The sequence below is a fragment of the Chiloscyllium punctatum genome, chromosome 46, assembly GCF_047496795.1.
Source record: "Chiloscyllium punctatum isolate Juve2018m chromosome 46, sChiPun1.3, whole genome shotgun sequence".
Classification (NCBI taxonomy): Eukaryota; Metazoa; Chordata; class Chondrichthyes; order Orectolobiformes; family Hemiscylliidae; genus Chiloscyllium; species Chiloscyllium punctatum.
This window is the reverse complement of record NC_092784.1, coordinates 40,022,103-40,043,654: the sequence shown is the minus strand read 5'-3', so window position 1 is coordinate 40,043,654 and position 21,552 is coordinate 40,022,103. Positions and strand designations below refer to the sequence as shown.

Sequence of the window (21,552 nt, the reverse complement as noted above, 5' to 3'; positions counted from 1 at the left end):
GGTGTGGCCTGTTTCCACACTGTAAGTAATCTAATCAATGTCTGTGTTCCCATATCTCTGCTCCCATGTCTATATGCCTGTGTCTGTGCTGCCATTTCTGTGCACCCTTTCGGTGTGCCCGTATCTCTTCTCCCATGTCTGTGTGCCCGTGTCTGTGTTCCTCATGCTGCCCCTAACTTGCATTCCCCACCTTGTCTTTCAGTATGCCCACCAGCACCAGGCAGCTTATCGTGTTTATTGGCAGTGAGTAGGCAAAGGGCTGAGCCTGTTGCTGCACTGTACCACATTAACTGCTGTGCCAGCAGCTGAGGTATCAGAAAACCTGCTTGTGCTTCAACCGAATGGCCCTGTGCCAATGGCAGGGGAGGGTAGTGCCCAATCACCACAAGGACTACAGTCTTCCACCGAGGTCACCAGCTCAGAGAGTCAGCGGCAGCCTCTTGTATCAGCCCAGGGGCATGGGCAGAGTCAGGGAGCTGCCTGGAGTGGTCAGGGTCAGGGAGCTGCCTGGAGTGGTCAGGGTCAGGGAGCTGCCTGGAGTGGTCAGGGTCAGGGAGCTGCCTGGAGTGGTCAGGGTCAGCACTCCTTATCACAGCCGATGTGAAACCCCTTTCATCACCAACCCGTCCCCTGCCTCAACCCTCACTGCTCAGGAACAGGCTGATTTCTCCTGGAATGGGACCCAGCCAAAGGTCGACTGTGGAAAAATGTGACCGACTCAGTGGTTAGGGCTGGTGAAGATCAGGGACATGTGGAGAGATGTCTCCAGTGAGTGGGTGATTAGGCAGTGCCCTGGCCATACAGTGGAGGAGGTTGGCATGGAGAAGAAAAGTCCCGAGAAGGTGCTGCAGACAATAGCGAGAGTGGGAGAGCACGAGCCTTAATGTTCAGTTCCAGTTTTCATAGAGAGAGAAGCAGCAGAGAGAAGGTGGTGATGCTAACCCAGGGCCAGGGAAAAGGCCATTGACCAACTTCCTACACTGTTGAGTGTTCTTGCAAACAGCTGGGACTGCACTGACCTGGGTGGCACCTTCAGGCGATACTGGCAGGGTCAAGGGTCCTAGACCCTCCTCATCTACCAGGACATTCAGGCAAAACATGGCACCCATGGCCCCAACTTTACCAAGGGGAAGGTCATGAGGTGGGACAAGTAGCTCTGGGACAGTCACCTGAGGGACAGGCAGCCCTGCAACAGGCAGCTCTGGGTCAGGCAGCTCTGGGTCAGGTAGCTAAGAGACAGGCAGCTCTGGGACAGGCAGCTGTGGGACAAGCAGCTGTGGGACAGGCAGCCCTGCGGCAGACAGCTCTGGGACAGGCAGCTCTGGGACAGGCAGCTAAGGGACAGGCAGCCAAGGAACAGGCAGCTAAGGAACAGGCAGCTCTGAGACAGGCAGCTCTGGGAAGGGCAGCTGTGGGACAGGCAGCCCTGCGACAGGCAGCTCTGGGACAGGCAGCACTGGGACAGGCAGCTGTGGGACAGGCAACTCTGGGACAGGCAACTCTGGGACAGGCAGCCGTGGGGTAGGCAGCTCTGGGACAGGCAGCTGTGGGTTAGGTAGTTCTGGAACAGGCAGCTGTGGGACAGGCAACAATGGGACAGGCAGCTGTGGGACAGGCAGCTGTGGGGTAGGCAGGTCTGGGACAGGCAGCTGTGGGACAGGCAACAATGGGACAGGCAGCTATGGGGTAGGCAGGTCTGGGACAGGCAGATAAGGAACAGGCAGCTCTGGGACAGGCAGCTCTGGGACAGGCAGCTGTGGGACAGGCAGCTGTGGGACAAGCAGCTCTGGGACAGGCAACTGTGGGACAGGCAGCTGTGGGACAGGCAGCTCTGGGACAGGCATCTGTGGGACAGGCAGCTGTGGGACAGGCAGCTCTGGGACATGCAACTGTGGGACAGGCAGCTCTGGGACAGGCAGCTCTGGGACAGGCATCTGTGGGACAGGCAGCTCTGGGACAGGCAACTGTGGGACAGGCAGCTGTGGGACAGGCAGCCCTGCGACAGGCAGCTCTGGGACAGGCAGCTCTGGGACAGGCAGCTGTGGGACAGGCAGCTCTGGGACAGGCAGCCGTGGGGTAGGCAGCTCTGGGACAGGCAGCTGTGGGTTAGGTAGTTCTGGAACAGGCAGCTGTGGGACAGGCAACAATTGGACAGGCATCTGTGGGTTAGGCAGTTCTGGAACAGGCAGCTGTGGGACAGGCAACAATGGGACAGGCAGCTGGGGGATAGGCAGGTCTGGGACAGGCAGCTGTGGGACAGGCAATAATGGGACAGGCAGCTGGGGGGTAGGCAGCTCTGGAACAGGCAGCTCTGGGACAGGCAGGTGTGGGACAGGCAGCTGTGAGACAGGCAACTGTGGGACAGGAAACTCTAGGATAGGCAGCTGTGGAACAGGCAGCTGTGGGACAGGCAGCTCTGGGACAGTCAGCTATGGGGTAGGCAGCTCTGGAACAGGCAGCTGTGAGACAGGCAGCTGTGGGACAGGCAACTGTGGGACAGGAAACTCTAGGACAGGCAGCTGTGGGACAGGAAACAGTGGGGTAGGCAGCTTTGGGACCGACAGCTGTGGGACAGGCAGCTGTGGGGTAGGCAGCTCTGTGACAGGCAGCTGTGGGACAGGCAGCTGTGGGACAGGCAACTCTGGGACCATCAGCTGTGGGGCTGGCAGCTCTGGAACAGGCAGCTCTGTGACAGGCAGCTCTGGGACAGGCAATTGTGGGACAGGAAACTCTGGGACAGGCAGTTGTGGGACAGGCAGCTGTGGGACAGGAAACTCTGGGACAGGCAGCTGTGGGACAGGCAACTGTGTGACAGGAAACTCTGGGACAGGCAGCTGTGGGACAGGCAGCTCTGGGACCGTCAGCTGTGGGGTAGGCAACTCTGGAACAGACAGCTGTGGGACATGCAGCTGTGGGACAGGAAACTCTGGGACACGCAGCTATGGGACAGGCAGCTCTGGGACCGTCAGCTGTGGGGTAGGCAACTCTGGAACAGACAGCTGTGGGACATGCAGCTGTGGGACAGGGAACTCTGGGACACGCAGCTATGGGACAGGCAACTGTGTGACAGGAAACTCTGGGACAGGCAGCTGTGGGACAGGCAGCTCTGGGACCGTCAGCTGTGGGGTAGGCAGCCCTGGAACAGGCAACTGTGGGGCAGGCAGTATGTGTCCAGCTGGGAAACAGCCTCTTGAGGATGTGCCAGCACCAAGGCTGACAAGGTTCCCAGGGATATCTCTGCAGTGGTGATCTCTTCCCGCTGCAGCAAGTGGTCAGATTGAGTGAGTTTTGGACAACAGGAGCATAGTAGGGATGGAGTCAGTTGCTAATGAGGCAGGTTTAGGACAATAACCCAAGGAAACCCTTCGTCCTCGCAAAGAGAAATTTTCCATCAAACGTGATGAAAATGACACAGTGAAATATCAGCACACTTTGCCCTTATCATCGATATGGTTCGATGGAATACAAAATAGTTACATCCATCTCACAACATTAACTCATTCTTTCAAAACTTCATTAATCTCATCCAACAAATTTATCTTAAATAAAATTTCAATGATTTCAATGTGAATGAGTAACACTATCAATTAAAGAGATTGAAGAGGAGATTTCTGACCCCTGTTCTGTCGCATTGATCATCCATCAGTTCCCCTGGAGAAGTGACATTTCCTGACAAGATGTTACCTCGAGGAGAGGGAAAGGATCTTTTTCACTGTTGTTAATTGATTGTTAAAAATCACGCAACATCAGTTTATAGTCCAACAGGTTTAATCGGAAGCACATTAGCTTTTGGAGCGTCGCTCCTTCATCAGGTGATAGTGGAGAATTTATAGCAAAAATTTACAGTGTGATGTAACTGAAATTATACATTGAAAAATTGATTGTTAAGTCTTTCATCTGTTTGAATACCATGAAAGTTTCATTTCTTTCATGTGTAAATCACAAAAACTTTTTTTAAAAATTGCGTTCTCAGGTTAGCTGTTAACAATGGGTGATAGTTAGACAATATGTTAATTGATTAGCATATGTTAATGAATTCTAGATGAACTCAAACTGAATAAACGACACAGGATTGATCTTTGCTCAGTACCTGCCAGTTCCTGATCTCCTCTGCCTTTTTTCAATTGATCAAGATGGCCATCAGTGAGATTTTCGTATCCATCAGTTGGATCCATTACACAGCTGGAGGAATTTTGTTATCAAGTGAATCCCCGTTTGAAGAACTGAGAGAAATGTTCCTCGCAGTTCCTTCTTCTATTGTTCTAAAATAAAACACAAACAAAAATTATGCCTGATCAGCAGAAAACTATTTCAGCATTTTGCTTTTGTGCTGGTGTGGGGAGCTGGTCAATGTCTGGAGTCACCTTGAGAAAATGAGTCAGGCACTCCAGTCTCAAGCTCGGGATTTTAGACAGATATCACAATTGTCACAATCTTCAGGAGCCCATTAGCAAGTGCTCTCCGGACTGATATTAGGTCCAATAGGTATGGTTGTTAAAGAGGATTCATTCAGGTGATGCTTATTTCCCAACTGCACTATAACTAGTTAGAAATAACACACCAGTCAGTGGAATCCCAACGTTTTATTAAATAAGGTCAAGTCATCACGTGGATTTGAAGTCAGTTTTGTGCAGTCCTTGCATGGGATTTTGTACACTACATTGGTTTTGCTCATGCTGGGTATTGGGTCCTTCATTCTGGTGAGTTGTAGTGTACAAAATCCCATGCAAGGACTGCACAAAACACTACATAGGACAAACAGGAAGACAGCTAACGATCCGCATCCATGAACACCAACTAGCCACGAAATGACACGACCAGCTATCCTTAGTAGCCACACACGCAGATGACAAGCAATATGAATTTGACTGGGGCAACACTACTATTGTAGGCCAAGCCAAACAGAGAACAGCCAGGGAATTCCTAGAGGCTTGGCACTCAGAAACAGATTCAATCAATAAGCACATCAACCTGGACCCAATATACTGACCACTGCAGCAGACAGCTCGAACTGACAACCGGAAGCGGCAGATTCAAACCATTACAAATGCCGGAGGAAAGATCACAGAAGTGCTTCACAGGAGGCTCCCAAGCACTGAGGATGTCACCTAGACAGGGGATGAAATGTCTGCTACACAAATTCCCAGCTCGGCGAACAGAACCACAACAATGAGCACCTGAGCTACAAATCTTTTCACAAATAATGCACCCAATCCCCTTGCTGTCTGCCAATATCTCCTGCTGAGCTATATCTGTGTGGGGATCCAGCACAGATATACCAATAGAGATTCCAGAGGAAAATACATTGAAACCGTTTGAAGTAGTGGGAGAGATAACTATCTGTTCCTCCTCCTCCTCAAAAGGCTAAATGCACAACTGGACGGTTCATTACAGAACAGGCAGAATCACAAGAGGATGTTGACAGGTTAGGATCTTAACCTCAGAGCTGTTGAACGTGCGAGAGTATGTTATAAAGGAAAAGGAAGAAGGGAAGGGAAAGAAAGGGAAAGGGAAGGGAAGGGAACCAGAAGGGTGATGACCCCACACAGACAGTCACAGTAGATCGTCACAATCTTCAGGAGCCCGCCAACCTCTCACTCTGCTCATGTGATCTAACTTCCCTTTCAAACATTCACTAACATACTGCCTCCCACCGTTATACACCTTCAAACGATGCCAGTGTCCTACACACCTCTCACTGCCCGCATTCCCCTTCAGCAATGGCAGGTCCATCAGCCCGACACTGAAGAGCACCATCACTGACAGTTTGTCCTCGATCTTACTGCTCAAGGCTGTTCACATCAGACAGGAACAGAGCTGATCAGGCATGAGGCCTGCACACCCTTCAGCCTGATGGAGGGGATGGTATGCCATATCACAGGGTCAACACTGACACAGTCTGTGTGACAATGTCAACTTGGAGAAAGTGAGGACTGCAGATGCTGGAGATCAGAGCTGAAAATGTGTTGCTGGAAAAGCGCAGCTGGTCAGACAGTATCCAAGGAGCAGGAGAATCGACGTTTCAGGCATGAGCCCTTCTTCAGGAATCCTCGACAATGTCAACTTCACAACTTTCAGAACTTCATGGATTGAACGAATCAACAATAACTCTTTCTGGAATAAATTGTTTCAGAAGAGGAAAGGGACAAGGAGAAACTGTCATAAAGGAATTAAAAGCAAAACACAGATGACACGGTGTCTCAGTGGTTAGCACTGCTGCCTCACAGCGCCAGGGACCTGGGTTCGATTCCAGCCTTGGGCAATTGTCTGTGTGGAATTTGCACATTCTCCCCATATCTGTGTGGGTTTCCTCCCACAGTCCAGGGATGTACAGATTAAGGTGAATTGGCCATGCTAAATTGTTCATTGTATTCAGGGATGTGTAGGTTAGGTGCATTAATTAGAGGTAAACAACAGAGTAGTGGGGAGGGCAATGGGTCTGGGTGAGTTACTCTTTGGAGGGTCAGTGTGGACTTGTTGGGCCAAAGGGCCTATTTCCACACTGTCAGGATTCTAATTTAATTAAGAATGAGCCAAAGCAACATGAACAAGCTGTCCTCTTGGAAAGGGGAGATCACATGACTTGATAACCTACTGCCTCATGACAAATGGGTAATTAAGAGGGTCCACACTCTCCTGAAGGATGGTGGTTCAATCCAGGTCAGGCTGTTTCTAGCAAATAGCTCACTCTGAATGGAACAGGGAGCAGGAGAGTTCCTCCTGATAGAAAGACAAGCTGCAGACAAGAGGACTCCAGATTTTGTCCTTCCATTCTGAAACCATCCTCACATATGGGATCCATATCCCCCTATTCCCTTCCTATTCATGGATCTGTCTCGGTACCTCCTAAATGCTGCTATTGTATCTGCTTCCACCACCTCCACTGGCAGCACATTCCAGGCACTCACCACCCTTTGTGGGAAAAACCTGCCTCTCACAAATCTTTTAAACATTTCCCCTCACGCCGTGAACCTGTCCCCCCTAGCAAGTACCCCTCCACCCTGAGAAAAAGCCTCATACATTCCACTGTATCCATGTCAGTCTATCCAGCTTTTCTGCATGGCTAAACCCCAGCACCCTCAACGCCCCACTCCCCCTCCCCCCTCCGCGCAATACCTGGTAAACCTTTACTGGACCCTTCTCCAAAGCATCCAGATCCTTCTGAAGTCCGGTGAGCAGAACTGTATGCAGTATTCCAAGTATGGCCTAACTAAAATTCTGTAAAGCTGCAGCATAACTTGCCTATCCTTATTCTCAGTGCCCCTTCCAGTGAAGGTCAACATGTCATTGGCCTTTGTTACTGCCTTATCGAGCCGCATTGCCACCTTCAATGATCTGTGGGCCTGTACACCCAGATCCCTCCTAAGGGTCCTGCCATTCACTGTATCATTTCCACCTGTACTTGACCTTCCAAAATGCATCATCCCACGTTTGTCCGGATTAAACTCCCATCTGCCACTTTTCTGCTCATGCCTCCAACTGATCTATATCCTGCTAAATCCTCTGACAATACTCCTCGCGACCCACAACTCCACCAATCTTTCTATCATCCACAAACTCACTAATCAGACCAGCTACATTTCCTTCAAATCATTTGTCAATCACGGACAGCAGAGTTCCCAGCACTGATCCTGGTGGAACACCACTAGGCACAGCATTCTGTTCCGAAAAGCCTCTACCCACTGTCTCTGATGACTCAGCCAGTTCACTATCCATCCTGGCAGCTCACTCCTGATACCATGTGACTTCAACTTTTGTACCAGTCTGCCACTGTCTATCGCTAATAAGTCTTATATGCGTATTCTGTATGCGTATAGATTCTATATGCGTATAGATCTTGTCTCTGAGAATGATTCCGATAAATTCCCTACTGCCAATGTGAGGGTCATAGGCCTGTAATTTTCTGGACTGGGACAACATTGGCTATTCTCCTGTCCTCTGGGGGTTCACCTGTGGCCAAAGAGGATCCAAAGATGTCTGTCAATGGACCAGCAGCTTGTTACTGTGCCACTCTCAATATTCTGGGATGGATCTCATTAGAACCCACCAATTCCTTCTCGTTGGTGAATCCTGACACCAAGTATTTGTTTAGGAGCTCTCCTAACACTTCTGGCTCCACATATCGATTCCTTCCATTGTCCTTGAGTGGGCCAACACTTTCTCAGGCTACCATCTTGCTTTTTATATCTGCATAAAAATCTTTGGGATTCTCCTTAATCCTGTTCGCTAATAGCTTTTCACTACCCCTTTTAACCTTTCTAATTCCTTTTTTAAGTTCTGCCCTACTTTCCTTACATACTTCAAGAGCTTCACCTGTTCGTGAAATTAGTTCTTGAAGCCGTGTGGGGTCCAGGGTGTACTAGCGAGATGGATAGAGAAATGGCTGGGCAGCAGGAGGCAGAGAGTAGTCATGGAAGGGAGTTTCTCAAAATGGAGAACTGTGACCAGTGACGTTCCACAGGGATCCATGTTGGGACCACTGTTGTTTGCGATTTACATAAATGATCTGGAGGAAGGTATAGGTGGTCTGATTAGCAAGTTTGCAGATGACACTAAAATTGGTGGAGTAGCAGATACTGAAGGGGACTGTCAGAGAATGCACCAGAATATAGATAGATTGGAGAGTTGGGCACAGAAATGGCAGCTGGAGTCCAATCCGGGCAAATGCGAGCTGATGCATTTTGGAAAATCCAATTCAGGAGTGAACTATATGGTAAATAAAATGTTCTGGGGAAAATTGATGTGCAGAGGTGGCAACACAGGTCAACAGAGTGGTCAAGAAGGCATACGACATGCTTTCCTTCATCGCACGGAATATTGAGTATAAGAGTTGGCAGGTCATGTTGCAGTTATATAAGACTTTGGTCCGGCCACATTTGGAATACTGCGTACAGTTCTGGTCACCACATTACCAAAAGGATGTGAATGCTTTGGATCGAGTACAGAGGAGGTTCACCAGGATGTAGCCTTGTATGGAGGGCACTAGCTATGAAGAGGGGTTAAGTAGATTAGGATTATTTTCATTAGAAAGATGGAGTTGAGGGGGGACCTGATTGAGGTCTACAAAATCATGAGAGGTGGAAACAGGGTGGATAGCAAGAAGCTTTTTCCCCAGAGTGGGGGACTCAATTACTTGGGGTGACGAGTTCAAGGTGAGAGGGGAAAAGTTTCAAGAAGGTGTGGGTGGAAAGGTCTTCACACAGATGGTGGTGGGTGCCTGGAACACATTGCCAGCGGAGGTGGTAGAGGTGGGCATGATAGCATCATTTAAGGACTATCCAGACAGATACATGAATGGGCAGGGAGCAAAGGGTTACAGATGCTTAGAAAATAGGTGACTGCTTTAGATAGAGGATTTGGATCGGGACAGGGTAGGAGGGCTGAAAGGCCTGTTCCTATGCTGTAATTTTCTTTGCTCTTTGTTCTAATAATGTTTGCCTTGGTTCCTACCCCTCCCTCAAGTTCTGCATCTATTGCCCTGTCCCTCTGGTTCCCCTCCCCCTGACACACTAGTTTAAACCCCCCCCCCCAAACACTCTACAAAGTAGCCCCCCCACCCCCCACCCGGCCCCAGCCCCCACCAAAGACATCAGTCCCAGTCCTGCCCAAGTGTAATCCCTCCAGTTTGTACAGGCCCGACCTCCCCCCGGAACTAGTCCCAATGCCCCATGAATCTGAAACCCTCCCCCTCGCTCCAGCTTTCAGCCAGGTGTTCATCCTATATATCCTGCCGTTTCTACTCTGACAGGTGTGTGGCACTGGGAGGAATCCTGAGGTAACAACCTTTGAGGTCTTACATTTCAACTTTCTTCCTAGTTCTCTATCTTCTGCTCTCAAGACCTCATCCCTTTTTGTTCCCTGCTGTTAGTATCAATATGTGGCATGACCACTGGCTGTTCACCCTCCCCCTCCAGAATGTTGTGGACCTGCTCCAAGACATCCAGGACCCGAGCACCAGGGGGCAGCACACCATCCTGGACTCGCCTTTGCAGCTACAGAAACACCTATCTGTTCCCCTTACAATTGAATCCCCTGTACAGCATTTCTATACCAAGCTCTCCCTTCCTCTGCAGCAGAGCCAATCACAGTGCCATGCATTTGGCTGTTGCTGTTATCCATTGAAAGGCCATTTCCCTCAAACGATCATAGAGTCAGAAAGTCATAGGGTTATATAGCACGGAAACAAACCCTTCAGTCCAACTCATCCATGAAAACCATCTATCCCAACCCAATCTAGACCCACCTACCAGCACCTGGCCCATATCCCTCCAAACCCTTCCTGTTCATACACACATCCAGATGCCTTTTAAATATTGCAATTGTACCGGCCTCCACCACTTCCTCTGGCAGTACATTCCATACACATACCACCCTCTGCATGAAAAAGTTGCCCCTTAGATCTCTTTTATATCTTTCCCCTCTCACCCTAAACCTATGCCCTCTAGTTCTGGATTCCTCCACCCCAGGGAAAAGACTTTGTCTATTTATCCTATCCATGCCCCGCATGATTTTATAAACCTCTAGCAGATCACCCCTCAGCCTCCAAAACTCCAGGGAAAACAGCCCCAACCTATTCAGCCTCTCCCTATAGCTCAAATCCTGCAACCCTGGCAACATCCTTGCAAATACTTTCTGAGCCCTTTCAAGTTTCACAACATCCTCCCAATAGGAAGGAGACCAGAATTACACATTCCAAAAGTGGCCTTACCAATGTCCTGTACAGTTGCAGCATGACCTTCCAACTCCTGTACTTATTACTCTGACCAATGTCAATCTGTTTTGCAGGGGAATAGCCACATGAGATTCCTGCACTGCCTGCTTAGCCCTTCTGCCCTGCCTAGTGGTCACCCATTCCCTTCCTGCCTGTGGACTGTGTGCCCCCGGTGTGATCACATCCGTAAGCATGCTAACCATGACAGTCTATCCCATGGAAGCTCCACAGTGTCCCCACTCCAACTCTGAAAGATGGGGAAACTTCCTGTCCCCCATGTATGTCCCGGGCACTGGGAATGTGCCCACCTTCCCACATCGAGCAAGGGGAGCAGATTACCATTTGGAGCTCTCCTACCATGTCTTATGACTTTAACGTCATTAATCCTTACAATGGCAAATACTTTTAATATTACACTGAAGCTGCTGGTGAACTCTGCTCCAATAACTATTTCTTAAAACTCAGCTGCTACTCACCAACAACAGCTTCCAGAAATTGTTTCCGCTCGTGCTCCTTTACCCACCAGAACTCTCGCTGCCAACCGTCCTCTCTCGATGTTCTGTCTCCTCTGAACCTTGCTTCTCCTTTCTCTGTGGTTGGATGAGGAAGGAGTGGCAGAAATGCCATAGGAATGTCATGTTCGGGTTGACTGTTCCATAATGCCCTACAAACCCACACTGCCTGCCAGGTCCACTCCAAGAGTGGACTTCATTTCAAAACTTTATTCATTAAAAGTGGCCTTACCACATTCTCACAATATTCTTGCTGAATACAGACTACAAAATCCTGTCTGAGGCCATTGCCAGAATTCGGTTCTGTACAGTTGCATATCAAGTAAATAAACAAAACATTGGACTCTGACTCTGTCTGAAAAAGCAACGACCTCTCTTCCACCTACAACACTAATATTTACATACACTGGGGGACTGGGAGAGTCCGGTTACTGAACAGTCCCCCATTTACCTTCAGCAGAAAGCCCTGAGGCGGTGGTCTTTCCCCACTGCGCTTTCGCGGCAGCTGCCCTAAGCTTTAGTGCGTCCCTCGGCATGTAGTCCTGGACCTTGGAGTGTGCCAGTCTGTAACACTCAGTCAGGGCCAACTCCTTGTTCTGATAGACCAACAAGATTTGGGCAGACCAAAGAACACCTTTCACTGTGCTAATGGTCCTCCAGACACAGCCGGTGTGTGTGGCAGTGTGTGTCCCGGGGAACAGACTGTAGGGCATGGAGTCCCCCACACCACAGAGCTGCTCAAGACGAACCTTGACACACACCACTGCATCTTCCTCCAGGCTTCCTTTACATCCCAGCAGGAGGTGTGTGACAGTGTCAACCCCACCACAGCTACTTCGAGGGCAGGAGACGGTGGCACAGACAGGCCGGGCACACATAAAGGATCTCACAGGTTTGTCCCTGGAGATGGTATTCCACGATACCCTTCCCACCCACACTGACTGTGATATCCACTTCCAGAGTGGGAATGATCAACCCCAGCACCCTCGGGTGGCATGGATCTAAGGGATAACATGCTTGAGGGAGAGAAACCTGCAGAAGAATCCAAATCTGGGAATCTGCAGCAGCAGAACTTTGAGGATTAACACTGGACAAGAATCAGAGAATGACACATCCAGAGACAGACACTGGAACTGAATTTCAACACTTATCAGGTCAGAGCCAAGTTGAGTTCTGAGATAAACTTAATTACTTGAGAGGTTGTATTTTGATTGGTCCATGTAATAAAGTTTAAATCATTATTTTATCCCTGGATTGTCTGTCAGATTTATTAATAAATAGCCGAATTAAAGGGAACTTGTGGTGATTTACCCACAACCCCCGTACAAAATGGGCTGCAGGAAAACATTCAAGATGCTGGGCTGAGACCTGTTCAAACCTTCCCACCTCGCCCACATGCTGCTACCAGGCGTGACCTGCACCTTTCGGATGGTGTGACCACGAACCTCTTGAGTTCTGTTCCAACCTATCCATCCCTACCATCACTCACACTCCTCTCCCACCAAACACTTCCTTTCTAATGTTTCACTTTCAGTCACTCGGGAAATGTCAGCTGTCCCATAACAGAAGTCCCAGAGCTAGAAAGTGAGTGACATCACACCACTGATGAAGGGCACTGTTAGACATTCTGACACTTGCAGCTTCAATCATGGCGATACACAACTAATGAAAGGATAGTGTGTCAGGAGCTGCCCGTGGTGAGTCGTCAGATGTTAGTGGACTGGAGCCAGGCAGGGAAGTTGATAGTTCATGTTCCAGCTGACAGTGGAGTAAGACACAGACAGGCTGTGCTACAGACAACTCCGAAGGGTCCTCAGTGGGACTGTCTGAAGGCACATACCGGGCAGTATGCTCAACCAAATGTTCAGTGCATTAACAGGCCTCCCCAGTAGCTTCCTATCATTGTTTAGTTTTATAAAGGTGTTTTACTCTGAACATTACTTGGAGGGCTTAAGTTTCAAAGGATTCTTTAAAAAACTGATTTTTTTCACATTTTCTGGAAATACCTGAGCTATTTTCTTTAAAAAATGACACAAAAATTCGTGGCGTTACTGATAGTGAGGAAGGATATCAAAGGATGAAGCAGGATATAGATTGTTAGGAAAGTTGGCCAGAGAAATGGCAGATGGAGTTTAATCCAGACAAGTGTGAGGTGATGCATTCTGGGAGGTCAAATACAAGAGTAAATGTATCCAGTAAATGGTTAAACCTTTAGGAGCATTGGTGTACTCTGCAGTTCCCTGAAAGTGGCAACACAAGCAAGTAAGGAGGTAAAGAAGGTATATGCCTTGGTTACCTTCATTTGTCTGGGCACTGAGTGTAAAAGTTTGCAAGTCATGTTGCAAGACTTTGGTCAGGCCACATTTGGAGTATTGTGAGCAATTCTGTTCACCACACTAGAGGAAGGATGTGGAGGCTTTAGAGAGGGGGCAGAAGTGGTTTATCATGATGTTGCCTGGAGTGGAGTGTATTAGCTATAAGGAGAGTTTGGACAAACTTGGATTCTTTTTAGCTAAAGTGTCAAAGGTTGAAGGGTAATCAGGTCGAAGTTTATAAAATGATAAGAGGCTTGAAAAGAGTGGACAGTCAGAGCCTCCTTCCCAGGGTGGAAATGTCAAATACTAAGGGGCATTGATTTAAGGTGAGAGGGGAAAGTTTAAGGAAATTGTGTGAGGAAAGTTGTTTTACACAGAGGGCAGTAGGTACCTGGAACCCGCTGTTGGGGGAAGTGGCAGAAGCAGATATAATATCAAAGTTGAAGAGGCATTTAGACGGACAAATGAGCAGGCAGAGAATAGAGGGACTTGGACCATGTGCAAGCAGAGGGATTAGTTTCGAAAAGCATCACAGTCAGCATAGACACGGTGGGCCAATGGGCCTGTTCCTGTGCTGTACTGTCTCCTATTAATTGCTCTTGCCCCCTGTCCTGCCATCTTCAATTCTCTGTGCATACCAAGCCCCTCTGCATCTGCACCCTGTGTAGCATTTAATCTCTATTTTCGATTGTTTGTCAATTGTTTATGAAGTTGAAGGTCTGTACTCTACCTTTAAGAGAGAGAGAGAGGGAGAGAGAATGCTGTTCTGCACTGAAAGCTTCCAAGTACCTGTCTGAGATGATGAGCTAACAGTCTCAGAATATTCTGGAAAATTGAAAATATGGAGCATTTGTCTGTGAAATAGATACTTGAGTTAGTTGCTGTTTTGACAACAAGTCGAATGTAACCAATCATTTAAATTATGCCTCAGGATACTAAAACCAATCGAGTTTGAATTTGCTGTTTTGCCAATCTCAAGCCAATGAGACAATCAGATGTTGGGGGTATAAAAAAGGCAGGCATTTTGAAAGTCTGACAGAGTAACTGCCATCAAGAAACACTCAAGACATGAAACACTCTGTGTTCATATTCATCGTAAAAAAGAAAGACGATGAACCAGGGAGACCTTCAGCTGAAAGAAGACAGACATCAAAGACGCCAGCCGCTGTCTGAAAAGTTGATGTAATTTTAATAAGTACTTCATTGAAACAGTATGCTGTGAATGACAAGGAGGCAGATAATCAGTAGTTAAGAGAAAGGGGGGGGGCTTAGTGCATAGTTATTTTATGTTCACTTTTAGAGTTAAAGAATAAATTGATATTATTTTCTTTAAATAGTGGAATTTGGGAGTTCACTGTCACTCTACAAAAGAATGGTGGCAGGAAACTGAAGCCCATGGTCAAATGCACACGTCCACACACTTTGGCTGATATATTGTTGAAAACAGATTTTCCCAAGTACTTTTGCAGTATCAAAAGCAATAAACAGACACAAGCAGGATACTGATAAAACAGCGAGAATTTTATTAAACCAGTGATGAAGCAAAAACAAGATAATCAATGTTAAATTACTGAAAACGTTCTAACTTCCTGAAGGTCCCAGAAATACTTGTTCTATATAGGCTGATAAAGTTCCGAATGCTGAGTGATGTCTCACATCCTCTCTCTGCAGAACTGGGTTTCATGCTTCTACTAAACTCTCTAGGGAAGAGTTTCATGTCCTCTAGAATATCTGTCGCCTGTCGGTGGAGTCTCTGCTGCCTTTCCAAGGCAACTTCCAGGGTTATATACCTTCCTGGCACATTTCTAGAAAACCTGCTAAGTCCTTCAAACCTAGTGCAGCTCTTAATTGTTGGAGACACTTGGGGTAACGACTGTTCTGACCCAGGGAAGCTCTCAAATGAAAAAGCTCCCTTTGTTTCAAATGGCACAAGGTAACAGTTGTGCCCATTAGAATCATGGAACTGTAGGATCACAGACAGTGTGGAGAGAGGCCATTCGGCCCATTGAGTCCATACTGACCCTCAGAAGACCCTCCCACCCAGACGCAGCTTCCCACCTATTTCCCACGGCCAATCCACCCAACTGACACAGCTTTGGCCTTCAGCTCCAAGACTCCTGTTCACATCTTGACATTGTGGTCTGGTTGCAGAGAGTGGGCAGAGAGTTTATTCAACAAGTCTTTAATCATTGTTCCTCAGGTCCCAGAACACCACTTGGTTGGTCTATCCTGAGGCATGGGAGGTCAGCAGCCTGCAGATTACAAAACCCTCCCTCAGACCCAGGGGACCTGAAGTGAGGCCGCCCATGCAGCTCAATGCCAATTGCCAAGGCAGAAGAACCCAGTTACATGCAAGTCACGAATGGATTATCGTTTGTGCTCCAGAAATGGTAGTAGTACCAACCTCTCCCTGTTCCCTCAGTGTAACCAAGCTGCTGCAGAGACAGGTCACACAGGATGACCAGCTGCAAGGACCGATGCCACACAGTTGGTAACATTGAATGTGCGTGGGCACCCTTCACTGTCAATAGAATCATATTCCCTCAGCACTGCACCTCATGAACTGGCATGGCCAAGTACAGCAAGAGATTAAACTACCGCTTGTCCTGTGCTAGGTTGAAGCGATGTCAATTGAGGTGAGGGGAGAGTGACTGCCTTTGACTTTAAGTTTGCATTCAACCAAGTGTGGTATCAAGGAGCCACAGTAAAACTGGAATCAGTGCACATCGGGGGCAAACTCTCCACTGGTTAGAGTCATACCTGACATAAAGGAAGGTGATTGTTGGAGGTCAGTCATCTCAGTTCCAGGACATTTCTGCAGGAGTTCCTCAGAGTAGTGTCCAGGGCCCATCATTGACCTTTCCCCCCCCCATCATAAGGTCCGAAATGGGGATGTTCACCAATGAGTGCACAATGTTCAGCTCCATTCCCAACTCCTCAGATACTAAGGATCTGGAGCTGCTGGTGTTGGGTTGAGGTGAACAAGGTCAGAAGTCACATGACAGTGGGTTAGAGTTCAACAGGTGTATTTGAAATTATGAGGGCAGCATAGTGGCTCAGTGGTTAGCATTACTGACTCACAGTGCCAGGAACCGTGGTTCGATTCCAGCCTCAGCTGACTGCCTGTGTGGAGTTTTCACATTCTCCCCATGTCTAGGTTTCCTCCGGGTGCTCCGGTTTCCTCCCACAGTCCAAAGATGTGCAGGTTAGGTGAGTTGGCCACGCTAAATTGCCCATAATGTTCAGGGATGTGTAGGTTAGGTGCATTAGTCAGGATGAACGTAGAGTAATAAGCTTTGGGGATTGGGTCTGGGTGGGTTACTCGTCAGAGGGTCAGTGTGAACCTGTTGGGTCGATGGTCTAGTTTCCACACTAGGGATTCTGTAAAAAAAAGCTTTCGGAGCACTGCCCATCACCTGACGAAGGAACAGCACTCCGAAAATGTGTAATTTCATATCAACCTGTTGGAATATAACCTGATGTTGTATGACTTCTGACCTCAGATCCTGAACCTGACCATGTCAAAATGCAGTCAGACCTCGACAATTTTCAGACTTGGGCTGACCAATTGCAAGTAACATTGACATCAGACAAACTTCAAGCAATGACCATCTCTAACAAGAGAGCATCTCATCATCATCTGTGATTGTGGGTACATTCCACCCCACCCCACTAATGTCACATACAAACTACTCTCTGCATAAACAAGTTGCCTCTTCTGTTGTTTTTTAACCTTTCTCCTCTTACCTTAAAAATATTCCCCCTGAATCTTGAAATCAGGAAAAGACGGCTGCCATTCTATACCTGTCATGATTTTATAAAATTCTATAAGGTCACCCCTTAACCTCCCCCACTCCAGTGATAAGAGTTCCATCTGTTCCAGTCTATTTTTATACCTCAAACCCTCCATCCCTGGCTACAGTCTGGGAAATCTTTTCTGAACCCTCTCCAGTTTAATAACAACTTTTCTATAACTGAGCAACTGGAGCAGGACTCAGCCAGAAGTGGCCTCACCAATGTTATGAATAATGAAATAAATCAATTGGTCCGAAAGGCAGTGTGACCATCCCTTTAACTGATGGTGTTATTGACTCACACTGAAATTCTTGAGGAAAAGTTTGAAGTGAGGACATTGAAGAGCGCATAGTGAAACATTGAAGAATTGAAGAGGAAGGAGGTGTCTGATTGAGAAATGGTGTTTTTTTCTTGTAAAATGTAGTTTCTCTGTAATCAATCTCTGCTGACATTCATCTTATTTATTCTGGCCAATTTTCTGTCAGACCTGATTTCTCCAGCTCTGGGTCAACTTCAAACATCCCGTGGTTTCATGGCCACAGTCAGCGGTGAGCACTGGGGACAGTAGCAACATTTTCAAACAGCAAGGTTAGGCAACTATGGGTCCTGGCTGTTAAACAGTGAAGAGGGTGAGAGAATGAGATTGTATGTGTGAAGGAGTGGGGAGTGTGGTGCTGGAAAGGCACAGCGGGATTCCTGATGAAGGGCTTATGCCCAAAACGTTGATTCTCCTGCTCCTGGGAGGCTGCCTGATCTGCTGTGCTTTTCCAGCTCCAAACACTCAACTCAGATCTCCAGCATCTGCAGTCCTCACTTTCTCCTGTGTGAGGGAGGATCCCTCTTTGTTGGTTATGTCCCATGAACATAGTGGCTGGTAGGCCATTATAGTGCCCGTGAAGGGCAATGCCAGATTGCCAGTGTTTGTCTGGGTGCGCAGCGAACTGTTAAAGATGACCTGGTCCAAGGATGCCCCTCTTGCAGTGGATGTCCATTGAATGGCAAATTCTCCGAGGAAGATCGGTCTAAAATTGGATGAGGGAAGCATAATTAGGTACATTTAGTTAGAATGCAAGGGCTGGAGCAAGAGAAGGCCATTCAGCCCCTCAAATCTGCTCCACATATTTAACATCATCATGGCTGAATATAGAACATAGAACAGTACATTCCTGATGAAGGGCTTTTGCCTGAAACGTCGATTTCAAAGCTACTTGGATGCTGCCTGAACTGCTGTGCTCTTCCAGCACCACTAATCCAGAATCTGGTTTCCAGCATCTGCAGTCATTGTTTTTACCTCATAGAACAGTACAGCACAGTACATGTCTTTCGGCCCTCAATGTTGTGCCAGTCTCTCACTAACTTTCCTGCCAGCTCCCCTTTAACCCATTATTAATTAAAAAGCTGTCGATCTCCTCCTCAAATTTACTCAATGTCCCAACACCCACCCTACTTTGGGTGAAGTAATTTCTCCTCATCTCTGATTGAACTGGGAATCTCTGTTCACCTCCACTTCTTGATCCCTCGGAAAGGCAGCCAGCATCGTCAGAGACCCCTCCCGCCCCAATGAAAATCTCTTCCAACCTCTTCGGTCAGGTAGAAGATACAGAGGCTTAAACACACGCACTGACAGGTTCAAGAACAGCTTCCCCCTGCTGCTATTCTTCTGAATGGACCTGGCACATATCCAATTGAATGTTGTCCTTGTTTTTCTTGGCAGTATATCTTTGTATCCTTTGCCCTGTTCGATGGTCTTTATATGTTATGCTCTACCTGCACTGCAGGCAAATAAAACCTTTCCACTGTATTTAGTGACATGGGACAAAAGTAAATCAAATCAAATCTCTCAATTTGCCAGTAGACAATATTCAAGCACAGTCTCACTAATGCCTTGGACAGTGCAGAAACATTTCCTTACCTTTTCACTCTATTCCTTCAGCAATAAATGCTGAAATTCCATGAGCCCTCCTTCCTCCCTGCTGAATCTGCAGACTGGTTTCCGTAATTCCTGCACGAGGACACCCATACCCCTCGGCATTAAAGCAATCTGAAGCTTCCTGCAATTTCAGTTGATCTTGGTTGCTCTTTTCTTTAATGGGAATCAGCTCAAAGGGTTTCCCCACGCAACTAGAAGTACGATGTTCGAGTTGGCAAAACACTATCAATGAATCTGGCTGATGGAGCTGTAGAGTCATAAAGATGTACAGCGTGGAAAGAGACCCTTCAGTCCAACTCGTCCATGCCGACCAGGTATTCTAAATTAATTCCATTTGTAGCATTTGGTCTATATCTCTCTAAAACCTACCTATTCATTTGCCCTTCCATATGCCTTTAAAATGCTGTAATTCTACCAGCTCCCACCATGTCCTCTGACAGCTCATTCCATACACCCACCACCCTCTGTGTGATTGTAATGAGTTGCCTTTCTATTCTTCCAGCCAGAATGGATAATCTCACACTTATTCACATTAACCTCCATCTGCAAAATTGGAGTCCATTTGCCAAACCTATGCATATCTGTTTGTAAGTTCCTAACTTCATTGCACCTGACTTTCTCAGCGTTTTAGTGTGACCTGAAGTTTGGTGAGAGTATGTTTTATTCCTGCAGCAAGTCAAGGTCCAACAAAACCTCTGGCCAGGCCTCACACAGAGAGTTACCCTCCATGAAACCCACCAAAACTCACACTTCGCCAAAGAAACAGAAGATTCCACTTGAGGTCCAAACAAACATTGGATGATCAGCTGCAGTTATGCAGCTGACCTTCCTGTTGTGAAACAGTGGCATCAGCCACTCTCTGCACTAAAAACAGAATTACATGTGAAGAAGGACTGAGAAACCATGACTACAGCCTCCAATTTCCTCTCTCATTTCCTTCAGTACTTTCAGCAGAGCCTAGTGACTCATTCATATTGAGTTGCACTAGTTCATAACTATCCTTTCTGGTTATTTCCAGCAATTATCTCATTTCCTCCATTTACACAACACCCTCCCGTGACATGGGAAATCCAACAACAGGACTGATTGTTTATTCTGCTCTGTATCTATTCACTTTGTGGCTCAATGGACATAACCTCTAAATGTTATGTTTTATACCATTCATCTCTTTGGAAACTTGCAAGTTTAAAGTTCACGTCTTCACATCCATTATGTGCCTTTGTTGTTTCCTATTACAGTGATAACTGTGGTCTATCACCACAGCGAATCCCTAAAGCTCGAGCTCTTTCTGTCTGACATTAAAAACCATATCCCCAGAGAGCGGAGACTTTGAATGTTGTGTTTGGGATGGGACCAACTGGTCTCTTGAGATCTAAAGTTACACTTGCCTCTGTGATGCTGATGTGTTTTCAGACTTTTCCTGTAGTATAATGTCATTCCCGGGTCTGATATAGAGATTCTTTGTTGCTGGAATTGGAAGAGGTTGGATGTATACCCCTTATTTATCATGACCTCGACATCTGAAGTCACATTTTGTGATGAATACAGCCTGAATTTGAGGAATAATCTGCATCAGGACAGGTTGATTTATTCCTGGTAAGTCCTCAATTCACTGAGGTTTGGTGATCCTGTGAGCACATATTGAGATAGGCACCAACACAGGGAACAGCTGTCCTCAGGACCTCTTCTTGCTGGCTTCATATGACAGTCCTCACTTGAATCATCTCAGTCTCCTTTTTCCACATCTCCTTTATGCTGTTCGAGATATGTTTCCTCCAAATTACTTACCATACACCAGACTCATGAAGGCATATACAACCAAGATACTATGTACCCAGACTTGAACATTCTAAACTGGCCCACAGGCAGAGAAATTGGGCCTAACAGAAAATTGGCCAAACTAAATTAAACAGCAAGGCAAAAGTGAGGACTGCAGATGCTGGAAATCAGAATCTAGATTAGAGTGGTGCTGGAAAAGGACAGCAGGTCAGGCAGCATCTGAGGAGCAGGAAAATCGATGTTTCGGGCAAAAGCCCTTCATCAGGAACAGCAGCCAGCAGATATCGGCTGCAGAGAACAGAGCAATCCAAGGTCAAAGTGGTTACAAAAGTTCGGGGGGAACTAGTTACAGCCAGCCTGAGGTCTGTGTGAGGAGAAGTGTCAATCCGAACTTCCTGAAGCGGTGACTCCTAGCCTAGTGCTGGAGGATGTGCACCTTACACCTCCCCTGACATGGCAACAGTGAAGGGGGTTGGTGCCAACCCATTGGACACTTTGAATGCTGCCCAT

General features: G+C 47.4%; 1 protein-coding gene across 1 annotated transcript in view; it reads right to left on the bottom strand.

The window, feature by feature from the left end:
• LOC140467964 (hepatic lectin-like) overlaps positions 1–11,487 on the bottom strand; it is a 32,993-nt gene extending 21,506 nt beyond the window's left edge. The window contains exons 1-3 of the mRNA XM_072564058.1: positions 11,456–11,487; positions 11,188–11,301; positions 4,091–4,262 (exon numbers count right to left, since the gene is read on the bottom strand). Coding sequence (XP_072420159.1) covers positions 4,091–4,175 — 85 coding nt within the window. The 5' untranslated portion in view covers positions 4,176–4,262; positions 11,188–11,301; positions 11,456–11,487. The remainder of the gene's footprint in view (positions 1–4,090; positions 4,263–11,187; positions 11,302–11,455) is intronic.
• Positions 11,488–21,552: the final 10,065 nt, after the last annotated feature.